Below are 27,466 nucleotides of genomic sequence, written 5' to 3'. Positions count from 1 at the left end.
ATCATCTCGCGCATTAAGAGCACTACGCGCTTTTTTGATCAACGGTGGATCTATCTATGTATAAGAGTGAAAATTATTTTGGTAATTGTATGTTGAATTTGGTTTGTATAACACAAGTAGTTTAATTTAATGTTTTTGTAGTTGATGATATGTTTAAAAACTAAAAGGGCCTCAATGTAAAATATCTCGAAAAAGCAAAAGCAAAATACAATGTCCATAAATATCAATCACGTGTAGAATAATTGACCACTTTCACAATTTCAAGCTAAAATTAGAACTCATATCATCATACAATGTATCTTTCTTTATTGTAGGTGCATGCATCATCTTTTCCAGTCCAAATCAAACGTCTACCCTGTCTCCTTTATTTTATCTTTTCTTATTATTTAATATTTTTAAATGTAACTCATGAGTTATGTGTACAAAATGTCAAAATATATTTTAAACATTAAAAAAACTCAACCCCTGATCCGTTTAAATGTTTACTTTCAAAACTTTATTTTGTTAACATCAAATTTATTTCCATCTAAACCCCGTTAACCTTATACTTACAAGAATTTGAACCCACCACATTCCGATTCTGTTTAAATGTATACTCTCATATCGACTATCGAAAACCATTATTTCACTTTACTTGTAATATAGATTAAAAACATGATAATCATATAATTTATCTATGAATATGCTTCTTCACATACGATGCCCGTGCTTATGTATCTCTCTCCTCTACATTATAAGGATGTCCTCGACGAATATGCATATATACATGCTGAAGGTGCCAAAAATAGACAACAAAATAACTCTCATTATATTCAGTCATTTAACTGTAACACTATAATATGAACAATAGTTATATTTACCCCTATCGATTCTCACATCTCTAGAAAACGACTCTCATATCTCTAGAAAACGTCACATAAACGTATGATTTATTCCAGTTCACTACTTAAAACTTTTAAAGTATTAACTATAAATAATAATAATAATCTATATATAAACACCTAAATATACAACTTCTAAGTTAAGGTAACCTACATATAAAATTATTTTTATTAATATTATCTAGTTCCAATAATTTACATACCAAAAAAATCATGTGTTTAAATATTTAAAAAAGTGCATATCTGTAGTTATTATATATTATAAAACAATTTGTTTTCATTTTCCTCCTAGAGTGAAATGAAATGAGATCAGTTGGCGAGATAGAGATTGAGAATCTGTTGAAGTAATAATAATAATAATAATAATAATAATAATAATAATAGAATTGAATTTATATCCTTCCCATAGAGGAAACACTTGCACTACTTGCATATTGTGGCAAGTCATGAAATCAGTGCAGCAGCAACTCCATTTGCACAAAATCATGAAGCATCAACTTAATATTAATAATATTATTAATATCTTTTAGCCTCTTCCACGGATCTCTGTTCTTCTTCATTCATTCATTCAGGTTATTAATTCGTTCTTCTTCTTCTTATTCTAATTATTAATTACTATCTGATTGTTATACTTAAACGTCGATGATAACTAAGGCGATGATTTTATATGTTGAAGTTAATTAACTAATTAATTAACCGTTATCTAGTGCGTGCGTCATAGTTCGTTATAGGACGTTTGCTACTATGTAGTTATTATATTAATATATATATATATATATTCATGTAGTAGATCGTTGAATTTGTGGAGATTATTATTAGAATCTGTTTGTTTAGAATATTCAGGATCAAGTTATGTTAATTGTTAGGATCTCAGTTATTATGTTATGCAAAACGCACACGCACACGCACACGCACAATCGATCTGCAGAAAGTGAACGAAGACGAGACGTAAGGATTCACGTTGTTCGGTCTAAGCTGACCTAAGTCCACGAGCTGCAGCCAGGAATATTTTATTTCATTTTAGTGATTTGTTGAGGAATTATAAGTAGAGGTGCAAATTATATGCGGTTAATCGAATCGAAACTGGTTACTAACTGGTGGTTAGGAACCGGTTAATTATCGAATGGTATCTGATTGTTCTATGATAGCTAAGGCGATTTTATATGTTGAAATTAACCGTTATTTTAGTGTGTGGTTATTGTATTCGAGTAGATCGTTGAAATTAAAGAGATTATGAGTAGAATCTGTTTGTTTAGAATTTAGAATATTGAGGATCAAGTTATGTTAATTGTTAGGATCTCGGTTATGTTATGCGAAACACACAAAATCGATCTGCAGAAAAGGACACAAGGATTTTCGTGGTTCGGTCTAAGTTGACCTAAGTCTACGAGCTGCAACCAGAAATTTTTTATTTCCTTTTAAAGCTTGTGATGTGGAATTATAAATCGAGGTGCAAATTGTAACCGGTTAAATCGAACCGAAACTGGTTACTTACTGATATCAACTGGTGGTTAGGAACCGGTTAGGGATTTTTACATAGAAACTGGTTAATTGAACATAGGTTAATATAGTTAGTGTTAATAAGTTCATTTCAATAGGTTATTATCAGTTAACCGGTTAATAACAATCGGTTACATTAGGTTAGAAATTTTCCACTAAAAAACCTGTTATTGGCAAGAGTGTTGGAAAAATCGGGACAAGTCAGCGATTAATCGCTAGTCGGCCGGCGAACGATTGACTTTTGGGTCACGACGAGAAAACCGTTAGCCGGACCTTAATTTTGGCTAATTACCAGCAATTTGCGGCAGTTTCCGGTAACTGTAGCAGTTTTCGGCCAATTTTTGGCGATTTCGTATATGTGTGCACAAAAATGCGTATATATAAAATGTGTGTGCGCGCATTTAAAAATGAAAATTATATATAAAAGTTTTAATCGATTAATCGCTAGTCCCCACCCCACAGATGGACCCGCGACTACCGAGTTCTAAAACTATTATTGGCGATAACGGTTTTGACCATTTGACCAATCACCAGTTACGGTTCGTAACCTGTATTTGCACCTCTAATTAGAAGTGCAACATATGAATATATAGAGATACATCTAGGATTTCTAACATCGAGAACAAAATAAGTAAACGGACTCAGATATAAGAGAATAAGGGCCGGTCCATAAGCCTCTGCTGTCTTCGATCTCTATTAACAATTATCTTCTTGCCTTCATTTGAAACAACCCCAACATTAATTTCGTTGACTGAGATGACTGATTATAACTTATGCTGCAGCTTTTCTGAATCTGTGAACGAAGGATGGATTCCTGTGATTGCTTCGAGACTCAATGGCCTGCTGATGAGCTTTTAGTCAAGTACCGGTACATATCCGATTTCTTCATTGCCTTCGCCTATTTCTCAATCCCATTGGAACTTATATACTTTGTCCAGAAATCCGCCTTCTTTCCATATAGATGGGTGCTTATGCAGTTCGGTGCTTTTATTGTTCTATGCGGAGCAACACATTTCATAAACCTTTGGACGTTCTCGTCACACTCGAAAACTGTCGCTATTGTAATGACTGTAGCAAAACTATCTACAGCTTTTGTGTCATGCGTGACTGCATTAATGCTTGTTCACATTATACCTGATTTGTTAAGTGTGAAAACACGGGAATCGTTTTTAAAACAACGAGCTGAAGACCTCGATCGGAAATGGGATTGATTATAAAACAAGAAGAAACTGGAAGGCATGTAAGAATGCTTACACATGAAATCAGAAGCACTCTTGATCGACACACGATATTAAAAACGACTCTTATTGAGCTCGGTAGGACTTTAGATCTTGAAGAATGTGTGTTGTGGATGCCGTCAAGCAAGGGTATGATCCTGCAGTTTTCTCATTCTTTGCATAATCTGATCCCGTTTGGCTCCACGGTTCCGATTAATCTGCCGATAATCATTGAGGTGTTTAATAGTGCTGAAACGATAAGGATTCCACATAATTGTCCTCTGGCTAGGATTAGAACCCCTGTGGGATCTTACATTGCACCTGAAGTCGTTGCTGTTCGTGTTCCTCTTTTGCATCTATCGAATTTTGAAATTGACAATTGGCCCGATCACTCTGCTAAAACTTCTGCGGTTATGGTTTTGATTCTTCCTTTGAACGGTGTTAGAAAGTGGCGGACCATGAATTGGAACTCGTAACCGTTGTTGCTGACCAGGTTGGTTAATATCTAATTATCTATATATCTATCTTAGGGGTGGCAAATGTGACCCATTGGGTTGAATGAGTTGTATTAAAATGTATATAATGGGTCAGAATGGGTCAAACTAAAAAAAGAATATGATTGAAACGGGTCAAAACGAGTTGACATTTCTTGAAGGTTTTTTTTTGTTTTTGTTTTTTTTTTTTTTGAATTTTGAACGATAAAACGGAGAAAACTTTTTAGTATTTTTACTTTTATAGTTTTTGATTTATATTTCGAGTTATGATGTTTTAATTATTTTTTTTGAATTTTGTAATGAGGAGATTTTGAAATGGGTCAAAATGGGTTGAGATTTCAAAAACCCCTCATTGAAAAATAAAAAAAAAATAATTAGAAAATCATAACTCGAAATATAAATCAAAAACTAAAAATGTAAAAGTACTAAAAAGTTTCCTCTGTTTTCTCGTTCCATTTAAAAAAAAAAACTTTCAAGAAATGTCAACCCGTTTTGACCCGTTTCAATCATATTCTCTTTTTAGTTTGACCCATTATATACATTTTAATACGACTCATTCAACCCATGGGTCAAATTTGCCACCCCTAATCTATCTTAATGCTTAGATTATATGTAAACTGTAAACTTACTGTATAGTCCTAATTCTTAGGTTGCTGTGGCTCTTTCTCATGCTGCAATTCTAGAAGAATCTATGCGTTCCCGTGACCAGCTAATGGACCAGAACTTTGCTTTAAACGTGGCCCGACAAGAAGCGGAGATGGCTATCCATGCTCGTAACGACTTCCTTGCTGTAATGAATCATGAAATGAGTACACCGATGCATGCTATTATAGCATTGTCTTCACTTCTTTTAGAAACCGAACTCACTCCCGATCAACGAGCCATTATAGAAACCATACTTAAAAGCAGCAATCTTCTAGCAGCGCTTGTAAATGACGTTCTTGACCTTTCTAGGCTCGAAGACGGAAGCCTAGAACTTGAAAATGAAGTCTTCAACCTTCATGAGCTCTTCAGAGAGGTAAACATAATGAACCGATCAATTCATATTTTATACGAATATATCGATTATAATTTATTGTTTCATGTAGGTTGTGAGATTGGTAAATCCTATTGCATCTGTGAAAACCACGTCCATGACATTAACTTGCGATCTGGGCTTACCAGTTTATGGCATTGGTGATGAAAAACGCCTAATGCAAATAATCTTGAATGTAGTCGGCAATGCGGTTAAGTTCACCAAAGCGGGCCATGTTTCAATTCAAGCCTCTACTTTGAGTCCCGGGTATTTACAGGAATGGCAAACTTCTGAATTTTGCCCCACGTTAACCGACGGTTTGTTTTACCTACTTGTGCAGGTCAGTGTTATATCATCTTATGTTTTAATCTGATATATATTAATCGTACTCTAAAACATAAATAACCCAAAACACAATTAATATGAATGCAGGTGAAGGATACTGGCTCTGGCATTAAACAACAAGACATACCACACATTTTCACAAAGTTTTCCGAGCCTCGAAGTGCATCGAACCGAGGTGGTAACAGTGCAGGTCTTGGGCTTGCAATTTGCAAAAGGTATAAAACTTTAAAGTTTTCAAATTTCGTGTTATTAACAATATTAATAATCTTTCGACGAGTATTTATAATTATGTGACGTCAGGTTTGTGAATCTGATGGGCGGTCATATTTGGATTGAGAGTGGAGGGTTGGGTAAGGGTACAACGGTTACATTTCTTGTGAAACTAGGTCACTATAACCACCCGAATAACCCGACCATGCAACAACATGTTTCACAAACGGTTCCTAAACCGAGGCCCGCTCAAGGAAGTGGTGAACTCATCAAACACCGACATGTTGAGAGGGAGGATTACAAGGTGACTGCTTCGTTCCCGCTTTATAATAGGAGCATGTAGCCAACGTGGCACACTCTGGTACGCGGCAACTTATAATAAAAATTTTCAGGTGACCATCAGTAGATTTATACAAAGCTTGTTTTTATTACAATTAAACGTTGCGATTCACTTACGAGCGATGGAGAATGGTAATGAGTTATATAAAGACATGTAGTAACCTAGTTAGTAAGTTATGTTCTTGAAGTGTAAGTTGTAACATGTTACATTAACCGGTATTATAGGTAACTTGTTTTTGTGTCGAAGATGAAAGTTGTGTTTGTTCGTTAGTCGTTACTCCACCGTGGCACCGTCAATGAATAAATGGAAAATTTTAAAAATATAAAAATAATGTAGATTTGGTTAGTAACCTAACAGATTTAGAATTAGGTTTGACTAATACAATACATCTTAACTATTGATATTTTTTAAAAACAAGTGGGCCCTATGGATGTGGGCCAAAGCCCATGTTTGACTTGAATAACCCTTGGGCCAGCCTTGTTCTTAATGATGAATCCATCCTTACCAACAGAGGTGCACAAAAAACCCGGTTCCGGAGCCAACCCTACCCGAAGCGCCATTACAAACTGATTCTGTTCTCTCCAAAAAAGGGTACCGAAACCGGAACAGGTTCCACTTCTATCAAAAACTGGAACCAAACCGGCCAAAAGACGGTAAGAAACCGACCAAACCAGTCAAAACCCGAATGTATCCGGAACCGGTTCTCTCTACCCGGGTTTTGACTTTGTTGACCAAAACCAAAACAATAAAAAAAACCCGATTTGTGCATCTCTATATACCAACTTCTTTATGTTTTGAGCTTTAGTTATCTAGCAAAGAAAAGAAGAAAAATATGAGTGGTTTTGAAAATTAGAAGCCGCTTATATCATACATAATAATGCAACCATGAACATTGAACATCAAATGTTGTTAGCAGCATAACTTAGGATATGTTGCCAATAAATTGATTACAAGTTATCTCGTATTGTTTCAGTCTTAACCGTTGTTTTCCTCGTATCCTTCGCTTTATGAATATGATCTTCAACAAGGAATCATGTTTTCATACAATGTAAAAATGAACTGTAAAAGGTCGTTTACCTTTGTGTAACGTACAGTTTACACTCAAAAGGTGTATGAAACCACAACCCGTTCAAGAAACGTAAAAAAATCGTACAAAATAGTGGAGGGAGAGTGGGCCACCTAAGCCGAAGTAAAGCATCTAACGCTTAGACGCTTCCTCTTATCCTCGACGCTTCAAGTCCATTTTTAGGCATTTTAAAGAAAAATCTTGTTTTTAGACGTTTCCTCTCAGAAGACGTAAGTGTAGACGATTCCTCTAAAAATGTTGTGAAGTAAGTGGCCGATTGGTGAGTCCGCCTATCAAATATAGCGTCTAAAGTACAGACGCTTCATGAAGTTTCTAACTTTTAGACACTTCCTATGTTATGTTTAAAGCATCCACAATAAAGATTTTTAGATGTTTTTTAATGTTTGTACATGTCATCTATTTTATCTATTCAAAACATCAATTTTATGACTCATTTTTAGAAGTTCTTAGATAAAAAAAATGAGATGAAGGTGAGGCATTTAGTAGGTGGTGGGGCCGGATGGAGGGTTTTGGGTGTAAAATATGATGATGATATGACAATATTTTTGAATGTTTTTAATTTTTATAATTCCTTATTAACTTGGTTTTGAAAATTTTTAAAAAATGATATTTTTATGATATGACAATCGCCTAAAGTGTTTTTTTTATACCTTATAATTTTGGTAATTAGTTGTGGACCATGATTTGATAAATTCCCCGTAATTAAATCACTCGTTCTCTAACATTAAAAGTTTGTTTTTGTTTGTATTTTTATTATTTTATATTGTGTTGTTTTTAGTGATGAGTGATCAGATCATTTGTGGAAGGTGTGGCAACAACGTAAGACAATCTGCACATGATTACGTCAACAGTCAAACAATGGGCGCCGTTTCTACAACCCATAGGAAATCCACTGAATACTATTTCTTCTGTTTCCAGAATTTTTTTGTTTTTTTACACCATTTTTAATAAAAGAAAAAAATGTGTTTTAATTATCAATACCTTGAACATCCATTATAAAGTCAAATTATAAAAAAAATAATTAAAGTACAATCTTACGTGTAAATTTTTCCTTTTTAAGATTATGTCCAAGGTTAACTTCTTAACAACCGTGAGGCTGTACCCCCTGATGCGTAAAAACTAGATCAAACCCGGGATTAGACCTTGATTTGTCCTTTCATCTAGATTTCTATGAAATTGACCCAAGTGAGATAGAACATGCATCAATATTGGGGAGGGCAAGCCAACTAACCGCTAGACCAAATTCACAGGACATGTATCACGATTTAATGAACGTTTTTTTATAGTAAAAAAAGTTATAACGATTTAACTATTCGGTTTAGCTTGGAATCGGTTGTGTACACTAAATTGGTATTTTTTTAATGACCAACGAATATAAGCCCTGCTATCCTAGGTAACCCAATGGTAAAGTGTGACCTCATATGCCCGCAAGCCCATATCTCCTGTTACGTGGAAAACCCACCAGTCATACGTCACTGAAATGAGAAGGGGTTAAAATTGGATTCGAACTTAAGACCTTACGGCCTTCGGTCTAAATCATTACTTCCTTTTCAATATCAAATTAGCTAAAAAACGTTTGCTAAACATTATTGTGAATTTTGGTGCATTATTATTAATTTAATCATTTGATTTACCTTTTTTTTAACGGCAATCATTTGATTTACTTACAATTTTTTTTTTCTGATGACTTATATTATTTATTTATACGTTTAATAGTTCTATTTACTAACAACTTTTTTAATTTTTTGATGAGCTATTATTTCTTATTTCTAATTTATTTATTTGTTTATTCACTTTTACAACTTTTTATAATTTTCGATGAGTTATTATTTAATTATTTATTTGTTTTATTTCCTTGGAACTTTTACATGCAAACACACGTAAACGCTTTTCTTGTGTCACAAGTGTCCACAGTATTGTCATTTGATGGGTTTGTTCAAAAACTATGGACCAGTAAAAACAAAATATAAAAATTAAATGCAACTTGCATATTTAATTTGTATTAACAACATTCAATAACAATCATCAAAAACAAGTTTTATTTATTCTGGTTAATAACAATCATTAAAAACAAGTTTTATTTTTATTTATTCTGGTTAGATTGTATGTAGCCGGAAAACGCCAAAGACAACTCTTAACGCCTCTATGGGATTTGCCAGAGGTGTTAAACGCCCTCCGGGTTGACACGTGATGTTGACTCAAAACATATCTGAACAGTTCTTCGGTACATTTAGTCTTGTGAATTGTGATTGAACTATATATTAAATAACGAGCTCGGCTAATAAAACAAATTTTTTTTATTAATTAAATTAATAAAAAAATTACTAAAAAAACAACTATAAAACAAAATTTGATATCTTTAAGATTCTAATAAAATACCACAATTACTTTATTATAAACTCCAGAAAAACTAAAATGAAATTATTATTTTTTAAGACATCTAACACATGTCATCAAAACTCCAAAGCTCAATCGGACCACCACCACCATCAGCAGCCGACGGCGCCACCATCGACTGCCCTTCGAGATACGGAATATCATAAAACTTCATAAATGACTCATACGCCATCAACTCCTCTGACAGCTTCCGCACCTTATTCTCTTCCTGTGCCACCTCAGCTTTTTTCTCCACCTTTTCATAAAAAGACTGCGGTATAGCTTCTTGTCCATTTACCTGCCACTTTTTTTCTTCCACAGTTAAATCTTCCTCGTTTGGGAAATTAACCTTAGCTTTTGATCCTCGGATTCTCCTAGCTTCCTTATCGTAAGCTCTAGCCGCCTCTTCCGCCGTGTTGAAAGTACCCAACCAAACCCTAACACCTTTCCTCGGATCACGAATCTCGGCCGCCCATTTGCCCCATGGCCGCTGCCTTATCCCACGGTACAAATTCTTCCTCGGTTTTTTTATTCCGCTCTTCGTTTTTTCATGAACAACATTCTTTTTTTTGTGCACGCCTGTTAGACAAAAAGCCTGTTAGAAACAAAATTTAAACCATATATGTATCATGCTATAGTTACACCATGCCCATTTGATTTCACGTTATTAAAGCGGGTTCACAAAACACTTAAGACGACCGATTTTTACCATAAAAAAATAAAAATCAAACTTTGAAAAAGTTTGATTAAAAAATATTCAGACTGCCGTTCTGCCCATTGGTGTCAAGTTTTGAAAATTATTGGCCAAAATAAACGTTTGACCAATGTCCATAATATCATTCTGACCTTTGTGGGGGGGGGGGGGAGAATTTGAAAATTATTGGCTAGAATAGACATTTGCTCAATATCCGAATGACCGTTCTAACCATAAGGGGTCGGTCAAGTTTTGAAAATTATTGGCCAGAATGAACGTTTGGCCAATACCCAAAACGGCCGATTTGACCCTTCTGGCATAAGAGGTCAAGCTTTGAAAATTATTTGACTGAACTTTGACCAACCTTTAAAATCTATGGGTCAAAACGGCTGTCAACAGACTATCTACACGACCATTTAAAACAGTGTGTGATTAGACATCAGACGGCTATAACTGGTGGGCCCATGCTAAATATTAATAAAGTAAGGAAATAATAATAATAATAAATGGAAAGGGGTTGGCCTGAAGGAGGTGAAAGTGGATGCTTATGAACCGGTTCGGTTTCGGTTTCTTGGACAAACTGGTTGAACTCTTCCTCAAACGAGTCGAGTTTAGCGCGGAAAGTTGGTTTAGGCCAGAAGTTGGTCCGGGAACTACGGATGAGATCGGAGACAATATCACCGCCACACATGATGGTCGCTAGCGGTTGCAATTGATTTTGTGAAGGTGACAAAAAAAAGTTAATAGAGAAATAATAAGAAATGTGAATATGGAAGTATTGGGAAGAGAGGTGTGTTTATAAGTAGGCAACATGTGTGACAGCAAATAATAAATATTAATGAACATAGCATTTTTTTTATAAAATTTATTTACCATTAAATGCATGTACATTGTGGGGTTGTATAATACTGTATGTATGCCCTTACAAAATCTGACTGACTAGTAAAAATTAATAATAATAATAATAATAATAATAATAATAATAATAATAATAATAATAATAATAATAATAATAATAATAATAATAATTAATGTTGGATTCAAATTCTATTTTTTTATTTTTTAATGAATGGCTGAGATTTTATTTTATTATACTTGGCTCATATGAAGACACATCACCCTAAAAGTAATATTGTTAAAAGATATTTTGAATATCTTTTTTATAATATCTACTATATCCTTATTAATTATAGATTATAATCATTCATCTTTCACACTGAAAACAAAAAAGACATCTAATTATTTGAACCAAAAAATTTTAATATCAATTTTAACAAGGAAGTTAATTCTAATTATTTCACTTTGAAAATATTAATGAACTTATCATTGAATGCATGTACATGGTAGAATACTCTACTCTAATGTATCTGTTTTTTTTCCTTTTCATGACAAAACACTTGTATATTTTGTATATTTTCATGACTAAACACTTGTATATTTTTGTATACTGTGAAGTTTGAGTCTTTGATCTCCTATTAAATATCCTAAACATTTTACCACCTAGCTAATGTATCCCCTTTCCAACAAACTAAATAAAAATAAAAAACTAATGTTTATCCTTGAATGACTGAGATTTAATTTTATTATAATTGACTCATGTGAAGACACGTCACAATAAAAGTAATATTGTTAAAAGATATTTGAGCATCCTTTTTTTAACTAGTTCTCTACTCTTATTAATTATTTATATGGCTACCGGATTGAAATCATTCTCCTTTCACGCTAAAAACATAAAAAGACATCTAATTATTTGTACTAAAAAGATTTAATATCAATTTTAGTACGGAAGTTAATTCTAATTATGTCACTTTGAAAACATTAATTAACTTATCATTGAATGCATGCACCTCGTAGAATTCTATAATGTATCCCATCTCTAACAAACTACTAAAACAAACTAATGTTTAAGCTTAGATTTAAAACTTTGTTTTCTAATGAATGCTTGTGATTTAATTTAATTATACTTGGTTCATACGAAGACACGTCACTCTAAGAGTAATATTGTTCTAAAGATATTTCATATTAAAATATCTTTTTTTTAACATATGCTTTCTCTCTATAACCGCCGTATTAGAATTATTTACCTTTTGAATTAAAAAAAAACTAATACTTAACCTTAGATTAAAATATATCAATTTGACTGAGATTTAATTTGATTGTGCTTAGCTCATATGATGATGGTACGGATGATACCTCACTCCAAAAACAATATTATCAAAAGATATCTCAATATTTTATCAGTACATACTTTATTCCTATTAATTATCTCTATCATCAAATTATTAGTATCATTCGCCTTTCATATTAAAAAGACATCTATTTATTTGTAGTAAGAAGATTTAATATCAAGTTTAATAAAGTAGTTAATTCTAATTATTTCACTTTGGAAATGTTATGAATTTATTATACAATATATATATATATATATATATATTTTCAGAAAGTATACATTAAATCTAAGGCTTTTCTTTTATATATATATTTAGTATGAGGATAAAATATGAATTTAATTAAAAAAAACTAAACATAACTTTTTACTTATTTGTATTATTTAAACCTGTTTTTATTAAAAAAATCACAACTCAATAAGCATATCTAAAAATTAAATTATTTAAACCAAATAAAAACACTTTTTTATTAAGGACTCTCGGAAATAGCCCTGGGCAAGGGAGAATACCATGGAGAAGGTTTATTTTCATGAAATACTATAATATTTGTACAAATAATAGGTCAATTAGTACCACAAACTAATGTAGCGCTTGATAGGCATGAATAAAAGGTGATGAATAAGAGGGGGAATAAAATAAGTCATTGTGAGAGAATAAAAAAATGAATGTTTGGTTTGTAAATGAAATGGAATCAACAAATAAACACGTTAAACAAGAAATCTCATTCAATCAAATCAATTCTTTCTCACCCCTTCTTTGTTTTTTTTTATTTCATTTCTCTTTCATCATACTCTTTAAATAACACCACCTGACAACCATCACCACCTCGCCGCCACCTCCACAATCATCGCCATACCACCACCGCCAGCATCATCGTCGCTGCCTGACCACCACCAGTTGACCTCCACTGCCGACACCGACATACCACCACCGCCACCATAATGTTTGGTAAGAGATATGAGTAATTTTATCATTTTTATTCATTCATACATTTTTTTAATATTTATTTATTAATAATAATCCATTCTATTCACATAGGTTAATTAAACATGATAAATGCACAGTAACAAGTTATTTCATTCATTTAAAATTACATTCCTTCTTCCATTTCATTTGTTCCCTATGCAACGAAACATACCCAACTAAACTCACTGCTCAAGGTTTACTATTGTCCTACAAACCTAATTATACTCAGTACATAAAGAAGATATTTGTATAAACTTAAATTTTTATTTTTTGCCAAGCAGGATCAAATGCTATGGTATAAATAATACATTAATATTGAAATGTTTGGAGGGAGGGAAGTAAAAATCTATTTGGCTATAGATTTTGATTTCTTAGTCCAACTTGGCTTCGACTTTTATTATTTTTAGTCAACTCTTTGTACGTTTTGACTTTTTATTGTCCTGACCTAACATTGAAACTTCATTTATCATATGAGTATTTCTCAATAGTCCAACTCCATTTAGCAGTACCTGAGTATACAATGTCAAGTAACATAATCACAATCATTTAAATTACATAGTCCATGAAGCATAGCATCACTATTTTAGTCAAGCCATTTGCATAAGTCAATATAGTTCTAGCCGTACGTCCTAGATATCATAGACTTGATAATGAACTGACCATTTAACGAGCATCACAAATCAGCAAGTTTAAATTATATGAATTAACTAGGTGCTAACACCTTTATCAATTTTAATGATTAACATGTAGAAAACTTATACTAACCAAGTTAACACAAAGTGTTATTTGCATGTGAAAATTACGATCCCCCCCCCCCTCCCCGCCCCCCTCCTTCTCTCTTAAAACTAGTGTCCAGCCTCACTGTCATGCCCATGAAAAAAAAAATCTTGGTCCACCATGGGATATTTTACCGACCAAAAATCATAATTTATATGTGACTTGAAGCTGTAACTATTTCGATGTTTGGCAGATTAGCTGCAACTTTTAATACAATGTTTAAAATGATCATAATGGACATGTTTAAAAAAATAACACTAAATGTATTTATTTTGGAAGGTTATTTAAGTAATTTAAAATACTAAATGTTTGTAGCTTTTTATAAACGCTACTAGTAGGAGCTTCAAGCTTTTTCTCCTAACTTAAAAGCATCCAAGATTCTTCAACCAAACAGGGCTCTTAATTGAGTATGAGTTTTTTCTTAAAAACTTTAAGCGATAGTTCCTAAAAGCTCTCAACAAAACATACCCTTCGTCTTAATTAAAATATTTTGTGTTTAATAACGGCCTATTTTTTTATAAGCTTTTGGGCTTACAGAGTTACAGTAGTTAAAGGCTTGAAGCCATGACTTGTGGGCCTTTGAGGTGATTGGTAATGGGCTTCAAATTTCCATATATGGTCCATATCTTCCAGATAACATGACTGGACCTATGGCCCAAAAACGAATGGTTTGGTACTTTGGTTAAAATATCTTACATATCTAGAAAAAAAAACTAACAGTTACATTTAAGAATTGCTTTTGAGAATATTTGTTTAAATATTAATTGGAAATGAGGTCCCGAAAAATAATAAAAGAGTTAAGTTTATTAACGGTTACTTTAAACTAAGAGAACTAGGGTGTAATATCGGGTTTAAACAAACTAAGCTAGTCAAGATCGGTTTGTTAAAAGCTTTGATGGAGTTAAACTTAAGCAAGCTAGAATCAATAGCTGACCTTCTCTCACGGCATAGGGTCCGCCACATACCCTAACAATGATCGCACTCAATTTTTTACACCGACTCCATGGACTTTTAACAATGATCCCAATCTAATTTTGGTACAACCTTATAGAGAAATTAAGTTAGAGTTTCAAAATGTTACTAATATAAACGATTATTAGTTAACATACATAAAATAATAACAATTAATAAAGGAACTGGACATATACCCAACTCTAACCCAAGTAATAAGTTATAACAACTCATAAAGAATTAAGTTATTTGGGCCAAAACTTTAAATATAGCTTAGCCCAAATTTAAATGTTCAAACATGTTAGCCCATACCCAAAACTCATTTTTTTATTTTAAACAAGCAGCCATTTATGCTAAAAAAAAAAAAAAAAAAAAAAAAAAAAAGAGGCCCACGTGAACTTTCTGACAGATCTATGTGAAAGGGAGATCAACTCTAATACTAGCTGATATTTTTGTGTTTGGATAGACAAAAGGAAACACGCTTGTGTAGACCAGTCAGTAAAATGTGAATTTTTGTTTTAGGTGTAATGGTATTGTAGTCATACACACACACACATATTACCCACACATATTATTATTATTATTATTATAAACCAACAAATCCGGCGATAAAAACAAGTCTCCCCCTCCCTCAATTTGCCCCAAAATCTCTTGGGGGCGGCGTTCCATCTTTTTATCGCCCCTTAATTGTCTCCCACTTAGAATAACCTTATGTTAAACCATGATGCTTGTGACACAAGTGTAAGAATGTCTTGTGGGTCATCTTATAAAAACTTAAGCCTATCTTTATTAGTTGTACACGTTACCGTTGAAATTTGGTATTTCTTTGATGCTCACTTTTCTCATATTCATATCTTTAGTGGGCCCCACTTTGTAATATTAATATCTGAAATGCTGTTAAAAAGTGCAGCCTTTTGTCACGTGACACGCACACTCTTTCCATGTTACTTTAAAAGTATTTGATAGGAATATATATATATATTTTTTTTTTTTTTTTTTTTTTTTTAAGTATTTGATGGGTCAAATCTTTGGGCTCCACATCAACGGTAGTATTTTAATATGCTACTTGCTATATTTTTTATTCCTTGGAATTGTTACTCTTTCCAATTATATTGGTTGATGTCTTTATATTAATTTCTAATAATGTTTTGTATGTGTTTTACTTGTATTGTATTGATATTTAACATTAAAATATTTTTTAACCTTATAGTATTACAATATGTCATAAAGAAGACAAGTACAATGAACCTCTGAAATGGAGAGCATAAACTAAAAAACGATAAATAGAATTTATTAGTTTTTCATCTGTATTTGTTTTTATTAATCTCAACAACTACCTTTTAGTTACTACCGGTTTCATCTAACGGATTGGTTGTTGATAGTCCCAACTTTTAACGTATTTGTTTCTAACGGTCCGCAACTTACAGAATCTTAACACCGTTAGCTGCAAGTCGTCGGAAAAACGTTTAGGCCAGAAAACTCGCAATTTTTTTCCGAAAACTCAACATTTTCGTATGGAACATCTTGGTAACTTCGCATCGGACATTTAGGAGTCGTTTTCTAGTAAAAGCTTCAATTATTGAGGTCGCTGCAATCCTAGAGTCATCGTCGGAATCGGTTTATGGTGCTCAAATGGCGGTGGTCGGTTTGTGGTGAGTCAATTGGTGGATGCGGCGGTGTTCATGTGATGTTTTTCGGCCAAAAATGTTTTTACGGGGACCTGCAACTAACGGCGTTAGGATTCTGTTAGTCGCGAAATTAGGAACAAATACGCTAAAAGTTGGGACCATCAGCAACCAATTCGTTAGTTGGGACCGACAGTGACCAAAAGACGATAGTTTGGATTAATAAAAACCAATATACCTATCTTTTAAGTGAATAATGTTTAATTCAAGAAGTTTTTGTTTTAATGGTATCAAGTTATGTAAATAGTGTCACCGTATCATCCATTTTAATTAAATTGAGTGTTCAAGTCTCATAATAAAAAATGGTTTAGATTTAGAAATAAGATTAGCGAATTTTATATGTTAATAGTTCTAATAAAGAACAATTTTACATCTATAGCTAAGAGACAATTTGATAGTCATGTATATCATTTTACTCACGTAAAATATCTTGACCTGTAACGAGTACATAGTCAACGACCCTCAAGTATACAAATTAGATACGTGAATACTATTTGAGCACGTTATATATTCACATTACATTTTTAATACGAACGAGTTTTCTTTTCATTGGTGTCATTTTTTCAATGTTCGAATGTCATGATTTCTTTTCATTGGTATTTACTTGCATTTATCATAGTTTAAACTAACTACATTACGATTTTTTTAGTATTTATGATCACGAAAAAATAATACAACGTTCAATATCAATTTAAATTAAATAACTTATACCACCTAAACATTCCAAAACAAATCAAAATATAACAAGGTAAAAAAAACAACAACAACAACAATAATAATAATAATAATAATAATAATAATAATAATAATAATCCCCATAACACCTTGTCAAAAAACATTCATTCATGCGGATTAATTCGGCTACATTAATAACGCCGGTTCTTGTACGCACCTTACATTTGCATCAATCTATGCTAAACATTAAAAACATACACTAGCAATAATAATAATAACTATAATAAATAATGTTACATTAATATGGGCTCGAGGAACATGGTTTGCCACAAACCCTCTAAGCCACAACCAACAATGGTTCACTAAATCTGACCAAACGAGTGAGCCAAGTAACTCAAAGCCCCAACCAACGGCGCATTAATATAGGTAGCCGGTTCAGACTGAAAATAATCAGGACCGTTCATCTGGAAAGTGGTCTTTCTCGTTGGGCCCACCAACCACCGCCCCAGTTAAAATATTCGGGTTAGGGATTTGGGAACGCATAATGGAGAACCCCGCCCCACATTCAATTTTAGCTGGATGGGCGGAGATGGAAGGGAGAGATGATCCTCGGTGGTGGATCCTACGCGGGTATCGTGAACCGTACCCGACCATGTAGGACATTTTTAATGGGTTGTCACCTAGGAGGTAGTCCACTTGTTTTTTTGCAATGGAACGAAGTCGTTTTGGTGTGACAATTGTGCCACCACAGTTTACTACTTTTTTGGCTTGGGTTAGGTATTTGGCATATGTGACTAGTAAAAATGAAGCAGATGTTACATATTGCATATTACTGTCATCCATTTTGAAGAGGAGTCCTCCTATAATTATTAATAAATAATATAATTAGTCACTCTAGTTTAGTATCAAAATTAATCATATAATAATTATTATATTTGACATATTTAGTACCTGGAGTGTAGTCTGATTGAGAAAAGGGTGCTCCTGGAATTAGTGAACATATGAAATTATCTGCATGATCTTTGTAGTAATGGAGTGTTTGAAGCTTTTGGACTAAAAATGCCTATAAATTATCAACAAAAAAATAATAGGGAAAATATTATATAAAAAGAAGGTACCGAAAAATTTTTGTAGAAATGGTATGTCACATCATACGTGTCGTCGTGTAAGGTTATACGACATGTATACCTTTTACATACTAGACACGTGACATATGTAGGGGTGATTAGTGGTTTAAATAAAATATTAAGGGGGTGATTCATATTTTCGGGTATAGATAATACTAGATTTTTTTATGGAGTACGGTTATCCTCCTTACTTTGTATGTGGGTACGTCACCGACTCACTACACACAACTCGTATAATTGATTAATTCCTAACTAAACACACCACTGTCACATCACTAAATTTCAGTAAACTTATACGAACGACGCCTTATATGAGCCCTTGTGTATATTTTCACGATATCAAACAATACGACTAGTATGATATGAGGAAAATGTTATACGTATCAGCGATAAATATATAAATATTTTACCTTGGATAGAAGGATTCTTGCACCAGCATGTTTATTGTCCCACCCAAAAGTATTATCAGTCTCACCACCACCTAGGCTTTGACCATTTGTTTGAATGTAATTTAAATATTTTGGACTTCTTGTAGCCTTATGTAACCAAGCTGCCCCCCACAACAACTCATCCTACATTAATCCAAGCATTCCAAATATGTTACAAAATGTTCCAAAAGTGTCACAATCTTAGTACTTATAGACTTATATTATTATAGTACAACATTAATTAACCTTACCTCGTATCCAGAATAAGAGCAATAATATGGGCAAACAAATTTTTTAAGCCCATTGCTATAAGAGCCTCTATACTTGTCAGCAAATTCAAACACCTGTGGTTAAAAATGTAAAACAAACATAAGTTAACTAAAATTATGATTATACCCTTGAGATTTTTAAAATTACGGATTTACCCTTATGGCTCTTTTGAGTAGAAGCTTAGAATAAGTCCGGTCAGATTTTCTAAACACTAAAGAAGCTGAAGCAAGGGCAGCAGCTGTCTCAGCAGCTACTTCTGTTCCAGGGGTATTTTTGTCAATCTTTATAACTGTTCTTGGTGTATCCATGTCTTCTGGTCTTTCCCAACACGCATGATCCTTAGTTGCGTCACCCACCTGTCGTTTTAATGTTTTATTTTATCAACAGAATCTTAAACCTTAACCAAAATAGTGTACTAGATTCCCTTTTAATCTCTAGGAGGAAAAAAATAATTTTACATAATTTTAAAGGTTTAAAATAATTAAATTTTTTAAAACATTTTATTATTTTTAATTTAAGTATAATATTGTTATAAAAATTTTTTGTTAATTAAATAAATAAGGTAAATTGCGGTTTCGGCCGTGTGATTTATCCAAATCTGCAGCATTATTCCAATAGTTTCAAATTTGCGAATTTTGTTATTCTAGTTTCATTCTACTTGCAATTAAACTCGACCCCACTAACCCCGTAAAGACTGGTCGTTAAATCCATCAGCTTGTCATGCACGTGACGGGCTATTTTGTCTATTACTTCCTAAATAAACCTCAGTCTTAATTCGCAAGCCCTTCACATGGGGCTGTGGTGTTTTTTTTTGTTGGGGGGGGAGGGACCTGGCTCTCACGTAAATGACACGCTGATGGATTTTACGACCATATTTAACGGGGTTATTGAGGTCGGGCTTGATTGCAAGTAAAATGAAACCACATTTGAAATTATTGAACTAAAACCGTATATTTGGACAAATCACGTAAATAAAAACTGCGGTTTACTTAATAAATAACATGTCATGTGAATAACAGTGTATGTGTTACTGTCACATAATAATATTAACGAATGTTACAATGTACCTGAACATATATAACATCTGGTTGTTTGGTTGCTTTGAGAAGATAATCAGTCGCCCAACGAATCGCTTCTTTTGCATTTCCTAGCTCACTTTTCATCAACCCACCGAACTCAAGCACACTCCATGACAACATTGTTGTTGTGAAAGCCATAGGAAACCCAAACTTAATGTTGTCACCTGCATCATAGTACCCGCCTACCAAATCCACCTGCATTGTCACATTTCTTCAAAATCAGAACAAAAAAAATATATAGGAATTATTTTTTATTTTTACTTATTTATATGGGAATAATTTAACTATAATAATAATAATAATAATATAAAATGGGGTTTAGATTATGGCACAAAAGTTCTTTTGGTCTACTGATATTAAACTAAATAATAATAATAATATAAAATGGGGTTTAGATTATTGCAAAAAAAGTTCTTTTGGTCTAATAATAATAATAATAATAATAATAATAATATAAAATGGGGTTTTGATTATGGCACAAAAGTTCTTTTGAGCTAATAATAATAATAATAATACCAAATCCACCTACATTGTCAAATTTCTTCAAAACTAAAAAGAATAAAAAATAAATAAGTAAAAAGTCTAAACAACTAAACTTTAATAGAATGTTAAATGGTTAATTGATGATGTGGGGCCAGCCCACTTTTTTAAAAGTGCAAAATACGATAGGAGTAACATTTGTCGTTAATTACTTTCATGGCGGCGCCATCGGAAAGACCGGAGTCTTTTCTCCAAGTGACTCTTTGGTTTTGTTGGGCTAATATTGACCAAGACCCAGGAACTTGATGGACTGACCCATTTGCAGAACTTGGGCCAAGGATACTGCGGTGATGGATCAAAACAGAATGCAGCAAGAAAATAGCAGCATGTGGCATACCAGATTAGAACGAGTAAACAGGAATGAGAACGTTGGGGAATCATGGACGTTGTGGAGCTGCATGGATAAAAACCTGTTGTCCGAGTTGATGGGCAGGAAGGTGAAACAGTTTACTTTGAGTGTGGATAATGTTTCAGCCATAGCACTCATGAAGAACCCCGTTTTTCACAACCGAAGCAAGCACATTGACACAAAGTATCACTTCATTCGGGAATGTGTTGAAAGAGGTGATGTTAATGTTGAGCATGTTCGAGGAGAGTGGCAAAAGGCAGATATTCTTACGAAGGCATTACCGCGGGTCAAGTTCACTGAGATGAGAAGGTTAATAGGGGTCTTGGATGTCAACATTACGGGGGAGAATGTTGGGCTAATATTGACCAAGACCCAGGAACTTGATGGACTGACCCATTTGCAGAACTTGGGCCAAGGATACTGCGGTGATGGATCAAAACAGAATGCAGCAAGAAAATAGCAGCATGTGGCATACCAGATTAGAACGAGTAAACAGGAATGAGAACGTTGGGGAATCATGGACGTTGTGGAGCTGCATGGATCGAGAAAGAATAGGAGATCAGTTAGTTTTGTTAGTATTTAATGGTAGCTAATGATAGTTCTATTTTTTGTCTCATTTTATTTTCCTTTGTTCTACATCACTTTTTTTTATTAAAGCATTCGACTGGTTTACATTGTGTTTTTGATCTTGTTTAAAGCCTCGGACTGATCCAAATCTCACATTTGGTATCAGAGCACTTGTTCTGATCCGTTCGTATGCCTAAATACCTTCGATTCGAAACCATGTCAGCCATAGCAACTACCTCAAACCCCTCAAAAGATAGCTCCTTTCCATTCCAGTGTCCAGTTCTCACATCCACAAATTATAACACCTGGGCAATCAAGATGGAGGCAATAATGGATGCCCACGGGTTGTGGGAAGCCATCGAGCCAGCGGCCGGCGTGACCGTAGACGAGAAGAAGTCCAAACAAGCTCGAGCCTTTATTTTCCAATCGATCCCAGAGGAGGTGTTGGCCCAGGCAGCAAAGAAGAAGACTGCCAAGGAGGTATGGGACTCGCTGAAGTCTCGCTATATCGGGGCAGAACGAGTACAGAAGGCCCGGTTGAGGATATTGAAGAGTGAGTTTGAAGCTATCCACATGAAGGATGGAGAGTCGATCGATGAATATGCAGGAAAATTGTCGGGTATGGTGTCAAAGTTCAATAGTGTCGGAGGGACACTCGGTGACGAAGAGATGGTTCGGAAGTTGTTTGACACCGTCCCCGACCGGTTCATCAATCTAGTAGCATCCATTGAACAAAGTGCTACTGTAGATTCAATGGCGTTTGAAGAGGCAGTTGCTCATTTGAAGGCGTACGAAGATCGGTTGAAGCTTCGTCAAACTTACCAAAACAACGAGAGCAGTTTGTTACTCTCTCGGTTTAATGGAGTACAAAATGCAAAGGGCAGTGTGCGTCAGCAGCAACATGGAGGACGAAGCAGAGGCGACCGGGGTGGTCGAGGAGGATTCCGAGGTCGAGGCCGTGGTAGGGGTAACCGTGGTGGAGATGCGGGGAATCAAGATCAAAGGAACAATGTGAAAGGAAGGGATAAGAAACACATAATGTGTTTCAATTGTAATCAATATGGTCACTTTGCATCCGAATGCAAAGAACCAAAGGAGAAGAAAGAAGAGGCACACTTAACTCAAGAAGATGAGCCAGCAGTGCTCTTGAGTATTTGTGGAGTAGAAGCAACAAACATGGTGTTATTAAATGCAGATAAGGTCATTCCAACCCAAGCTGCTGTCCCAGACACAAGAGATACATGGTATCTTGATAATGGTGCTAGCAACCATATGACCGGGGTTAAAGAGTTCTTCGCAGAACTAGATACAAACGTAACCGGAGAAGTGAAGTTTGGTGACGGGTCAAAGGTACAAGTAGTTGGAAAGGGTACACTATTAATTGAATCAAAGAATGGTGAGCAGTTGGTGATCTCAAATGTCTACTACATTCCAGCACTAAAAAGCAACATTTTAAGCTTGGGTCAAATGACTGAAGAAGGCTATGATATCCGTCTGCATGGAGCAACCCTAAAGATGTATAATGAATCTCAGAGGCTGGTTATGAAGATACAAAGGTCACAAAATCGTTTGTATAAGATTGCTTTGCAAATTACCAAACCCGTTTGCATGTTAACCAAGTTGAGTGAAGAAGCTTGGATATGGCATGCAAGAATGGGGCACGTGAACTTTGATGTACTGGAATCAATGTCCAGAAGATGTTTGGTAAAGGGTTTACCTCACATAGTACACCCAAGACAAGTATGTGGAGGGTGTATGATTGCAAAGCAAACAAGAGGGTCATTTCCAAAAGAGTCAACTTGGAGAGCAACCAAGCCACTGGAGTTAATTCATGCAGATTTATGTGGACCCATTTCACCTCAAACTCATGGAGGTAATCGGTATTTCTTATTACTTGTTGATGATTACACACGTTTTATGTGGGTTTATCTTCTAAAAACAAAAGATGAAGCATTTATTATGTTTAAGAAGTTCAAATTGCAAATGGAACAAGATAGTTCATACCATGTAAAGATGTTGAGAACAGATCGAGGAGGCGAGTTTACTTCACATCAATTTGATGACTTTTGTCAAAGAATGAAGATTAGAAGACAACTAACTACGCCCTACACTCCTCATCAAAACGGGGTGGTGGAGCGTAGAAATAGAACCGTGGTGGAGATGACCCGATCGATATTAAAGTCTATGGGAGTCCCGGATCAATTATGGGGAGAAGCGGTTAGACACTCTGTGTACTTGCTCAATCGTATGGCAACAAAGTCGGTAAAGAATGCAACCCCGTATGAAGTGTGGAAGAACAAAAGGCCAAAAGTGTCACACTTAAAGGTGTTTGGGTGTGTTGCTTATGTCAAAGATGTGAGTAAGAAGCCAGCCAAATTAAGTGATCGAGGTATCCCGATGGTTCATTTGGGAATAGCAGAAAAGAGCAAAGGGTATAGGCTACTAAATCCGGCTGATATGAAGGTGGTAATAGCTTCCCCAAGTGAAGTTGTATTTGATGAGGGAAAGAAGTGGGCCTGGAGCAGTGAGCTTAATGTGAAAGGCCCAATAGTGTCGTGGTGTGCCGATGAATTTGGAGATGTTGGTGAAAGTAATCACAGTGGCCAAAGTAAAGAACACAGTGGGAATAACTCAACAACAGAACAGGTGCAAAATGAAGATGATGATGGTGATTCAAATGAAGGTGTTGATACGTTCGATCACACTCCTACAAGAGGCCAACGATCATTAAATGAGCTCTATCAAGAGACCGAACCGATGTCGGATGAACGGGTACAAGAGTTATATGGCGAGTTGATGTTGATTGATGAGGAACCAACTTCATTCGAAGAGGCTGCAGAAGATAGAGCTTGGCTCGAGGCCATGGAAGATGAGTTAAAGTCTATAGAACGAAACGAGACTTGGACTCTAACCGAACTTCCAACGGGCCACAGGCCAATTGGTTTAAAGTGGGTATACAAGTTGAAGAAAGATGCAAAGGGTTGTATAACCAAACATAAAGCCCGGTTGGTTGCAAAGGGGTACGTGCAAAAACAAGGAGTCGACTATGAAGATGCCTTTGCACCGGTTGCTCGTATCGAATCCGTGAGGCTTCTGTTGAGCATAGCCGCCAAAGAGGGCTAGATTGTGCATCACTTAGATGTAAAATCCGCTTTCTTGAACGTGGAACTCAAAGAGGAAGTCTATGTAACACAACCGGTCAGGTTTGAAGTCAAAGGCAAAGAAAGGATGGTGTATCGGTTGCATAAAGCCCTCTATGGTTTGAGGCAAGCTCCGAGAGCTTGGAATGCACGGCTAGATAAAGAACTCAAGGCCCTCGGTTTTAGTAGGTGCATTCACGAGCAAGCCATCTACAAGGTACACAAACAAGATTATGCTCTTATTGTAGGTGTTTATGTGGATGACTTGATTGTAACCGGTTCAAGTGAAGAAAGTATAACCGAGTTCAAAGCCAAGATGATGATGATTTTTGAAATGAGTGATTTGGGCAAGTTATCTTATTATCTTGGTATTGAAGTTAATCAAAGTAAAGATGGCATTACTTTGAAGCAAGAAGGGTATTCTAGTAAAATCTTAAATATGGTGGGTATGGAGAGGTGCAATGCATCCAAGCTACCTATGAAGAACAAGCTGCAATTGACGAAAGATGAAGAAGGTAAGCCTGTTGACCAAACCGAATACAGAAGAATGGTTGGGTGTCTCCGGTATCTTATGCACACTCGACCCGACATCACATATGCAGTTGGTGTTGTGAGCCGATTCATGCAGGAGCCGAAAGAAAGTCACATGGCTGCAATTAAACAGATTTTGAGGTATCTTAAGGGTACAAAAGGGTATGGGCTGATGTACAGCCGAGAAGGTAAAGGTGAGCTGCACGGGTATAGTGACAGCAGTTACGGTATGGACTTGGAGGATAGACGAGGAACCACGGGTGTGGTATTTTATTATGCGGGTAACTTGATCACCTGGGCTTCGCAGAAGCAAAGAACCGTGGCATTGAGCTCTTGTGAGGCTGAATATATGGCTGCAGCTGCAGCCACATGCCAAGGGTTGTGGCTGAAAAACCTGTTGTCCGAGTTGATGGGCAGGAAGGTGAAACAGTTTACTTTGAGTGTGGATAATGTTTCAGCCATAGCACTCATGAAGAACCCCGTTTTTCACAACCGAAGCAAGCACATTGACACAAAGTATCACTTCATTCGGGAATGTGTTGAAAGAGGTGATGTTAATGTTGAGCATGTTCGAGGAGAGTGGCAAAAGGCAGATATTCTTACGAAGGCATTACCGCGGGTCAAGTTCACTGAGATGAGAAGGTTAATAGGGGTCTTGGATGTCAACATTACGGGGGAGAATGTTGGGCTAATATTGACCAAGACCCAGGAACTTGATGGACTGACCCATTTGCAGAACTTGGGCCAAGGATACTGCGGTGATGGATCAAAACAGAATGCAGCAAGAAAATAGCAGCATGTGGCATACCAGATTAGAACGAGTAAACAGGAATGAGAACGTTGGGGAATCATGGACGTTGTGGAGCTGCATGGATCGAGAAAGAATAGGAGATCAGTTAGTTTTGTTAGTATTTAATGGTAGCTAATGATAGTTCTATTTTTTGTCTCATTTTATTTTCCTTTGTTCTACATCACTTTTTTTTATTAAAGCATTCGACTGGTTTACATTGTGTTTTTGATCTTGTTTAAAGCCTCGGACTGATCCAAATCTCACAGGTTTGGGGGTAGTTTGCCGGACCTTTGGCCTTCAAAGAAGATAATGGATTTGGTGAGGGCGTCTTTGTAGTTATGGGAGGCGACACGGTGGGGGCGGCGGTTGGCGGTGACGGCGGAGATGATGGTGAGTATGAGGAGGAGGTGGTGGAGGTAAGAAAAGGCAGCCATTGTAGGCTCTGAAGTGTGTTGTGTACTTGTGTGTCAAGTGAGAGTGTGAAAGTGAGTTTATATAAGGTGGAAAAGTAACGTTTTGTTTTAAAAAATAACGTCCTGCTTTGATAAAAACATAGATAAAAAAAAGTGCAACATGTATATAATTTTGTTTAAGAACGTCAAATTTCTTGTAATTCAGCTATCATGGCTTTCAAATTTGAAAAAAATCCGCTTTCAAATTCAGCTATGTACTGGTGGGAGAGCGTGGAGCAGAGGAAGACCCGTGAAGAGATCAAGGCGATGAGTTGGAATGACCTAAAGGACATGGTGATGAAGAGGTTCTGCGCTGATACAGAAGTTGAAAGAGTGGAGATGAAGTTTCTGAATTTGAAAGCGGGAGGGATGATACAACGGGAGTATACTACTGAATTCAACCGCATGTCTAGGTTGGTACCTGACATGGTGAACACCGAAGCTAAAAGGATCAAGTGTTACGTAAGGGGACTTCCACGGAATGTTCGCACTTTGGTTAAGTCTAGTAAGCCCGCAACATTTGACTCGGCCGTGGAATTGGCCGAGATGATTTATGAGGACCTTGCCAACTGTGAAGGGGAGAAGATGGGACCGAAGAAAAAGAACCCAACCCCAGAACCAGAGGAAGCCAAGGAGGTGGATCCACACAAAAAGAAGGCAAGGCAAGAGGGGTTCACTGCTTGTGAAAAATGTGGGAAGAGACACCCCGGAGAGTGCAGAAAGGGATTAGGTGTTTGCTACAGGTGTGGAAGAGCAGGACATTCCTCTTGGGAATGTAATGATTACCATAGGTGTCACAACTGTGGAGGACG

General features: G+C 35.5%; 1 protein-coding gene and 2 pseudogenes across 3 annotated transcripts; 1 reads left to right on the top strand and 2 right to left on the bottom strand.

Annotated features, from left to right (window-relative positions):
• The first annotated feature begins 1,255 nt into the window (after nt 1–1,255).
• On the top strand, nt 1,256–6,247 carry LOC143565308 (ethylene response sensor 1-like; annotated as a pseudogene). Its single transcript, XR_013141044.1, has 6 exons — nt 1,256–1,453; nt 3,164–4,091; nt 4,742–5,110; nt 5,181–5,447; nt 5,540–5,667; nt 5,753–6,247. The product of XR_013141044.1 is annotated as an ethylene response sensor 1-like (transcript).
• A 3,247-nt stretch (nt 6,248–9,494) lies between these two features.
• On the bottom strand, nt 9,495–10,932 carry LOC143565299 (ethylene-responsive transcription factor ERF071-like). The gene is made up of 2 exons (XM_077052305.1): nt 10,676–10,932; nt 9,495–10,020 (listed from the first exon to the last, which is right to left on the bottom strand). Exons 1-2 carry the CDS (start codon nt 10,848–10,850, stop codon nt 9,530–9,532), a joined length of 666 nt encoding a protein of 221 aa, XP_076908420.1. The 5' UTR covers nt 10,851–10,932; the 3' UTR covers nt 9,495–9,529.
• Nucleotides 10,933–17,524: 6,592 nt separating this feature from the next.
• On the bottom strand, nt 17,525–26,651 carry LOC143565307 (endoglucanase 17-like; annotated as a pseudogene). The gene is made up of 8 exons (XR_013141043.1): nt 26,469–26,651; nt 20,978–21,031; nt 20,274–20,480; nt 19,362–19,562; nt 19,188–19,280; nt 18,919–19,080; nt 18,333–18,444; nt 17,525–18,241 (listed from the first exon to the last, which is right to left on the bottom strand). The product of XR_013141043.1 is annotated as an endoglucanase 17-like (transcript).
• Nucleotides 26,652–27,466: the final 815 nt, after the last annotated feature.

The sequence above is a fragment of the Bidens hawaiensis genome, unplaced genomic scaffold, assembly GCF_021521415.1.
Source record: "Bidens hawaiensis isolate Kalapana, Puna unplaced genomic scaffold, B.hawaiensis_p1.1 tig00022316_1, whole genome shotgun sequence".
NCBI lineage: Eukaryota > Viridiplantae > Streptophyta > Magnoliopsida > Asterales > Asteraceae > Bidens > Bidens hawaiensis.
This window is presented reverse-complemented; position numbering and strand designations above follow the sequence as displayed.

Bases quoted from the DNA above. Each gene is read 5' to 3' on its own strand.
- LOC143565299 (XM_077052305.1), bottom strand. From the start codon at position 10,850: ATGTGTGGCGGTGATATTGTCTCCGATCTCATCCGTAGTTCCCGGACC. The intron at 10,021-10,675 runs CCCTTTCCATTT...AAAAGAATGTTG, and splicing joins TTCACCTCCTTCAGGCCAAC to TTCATGAAAAAACGAAGAGC.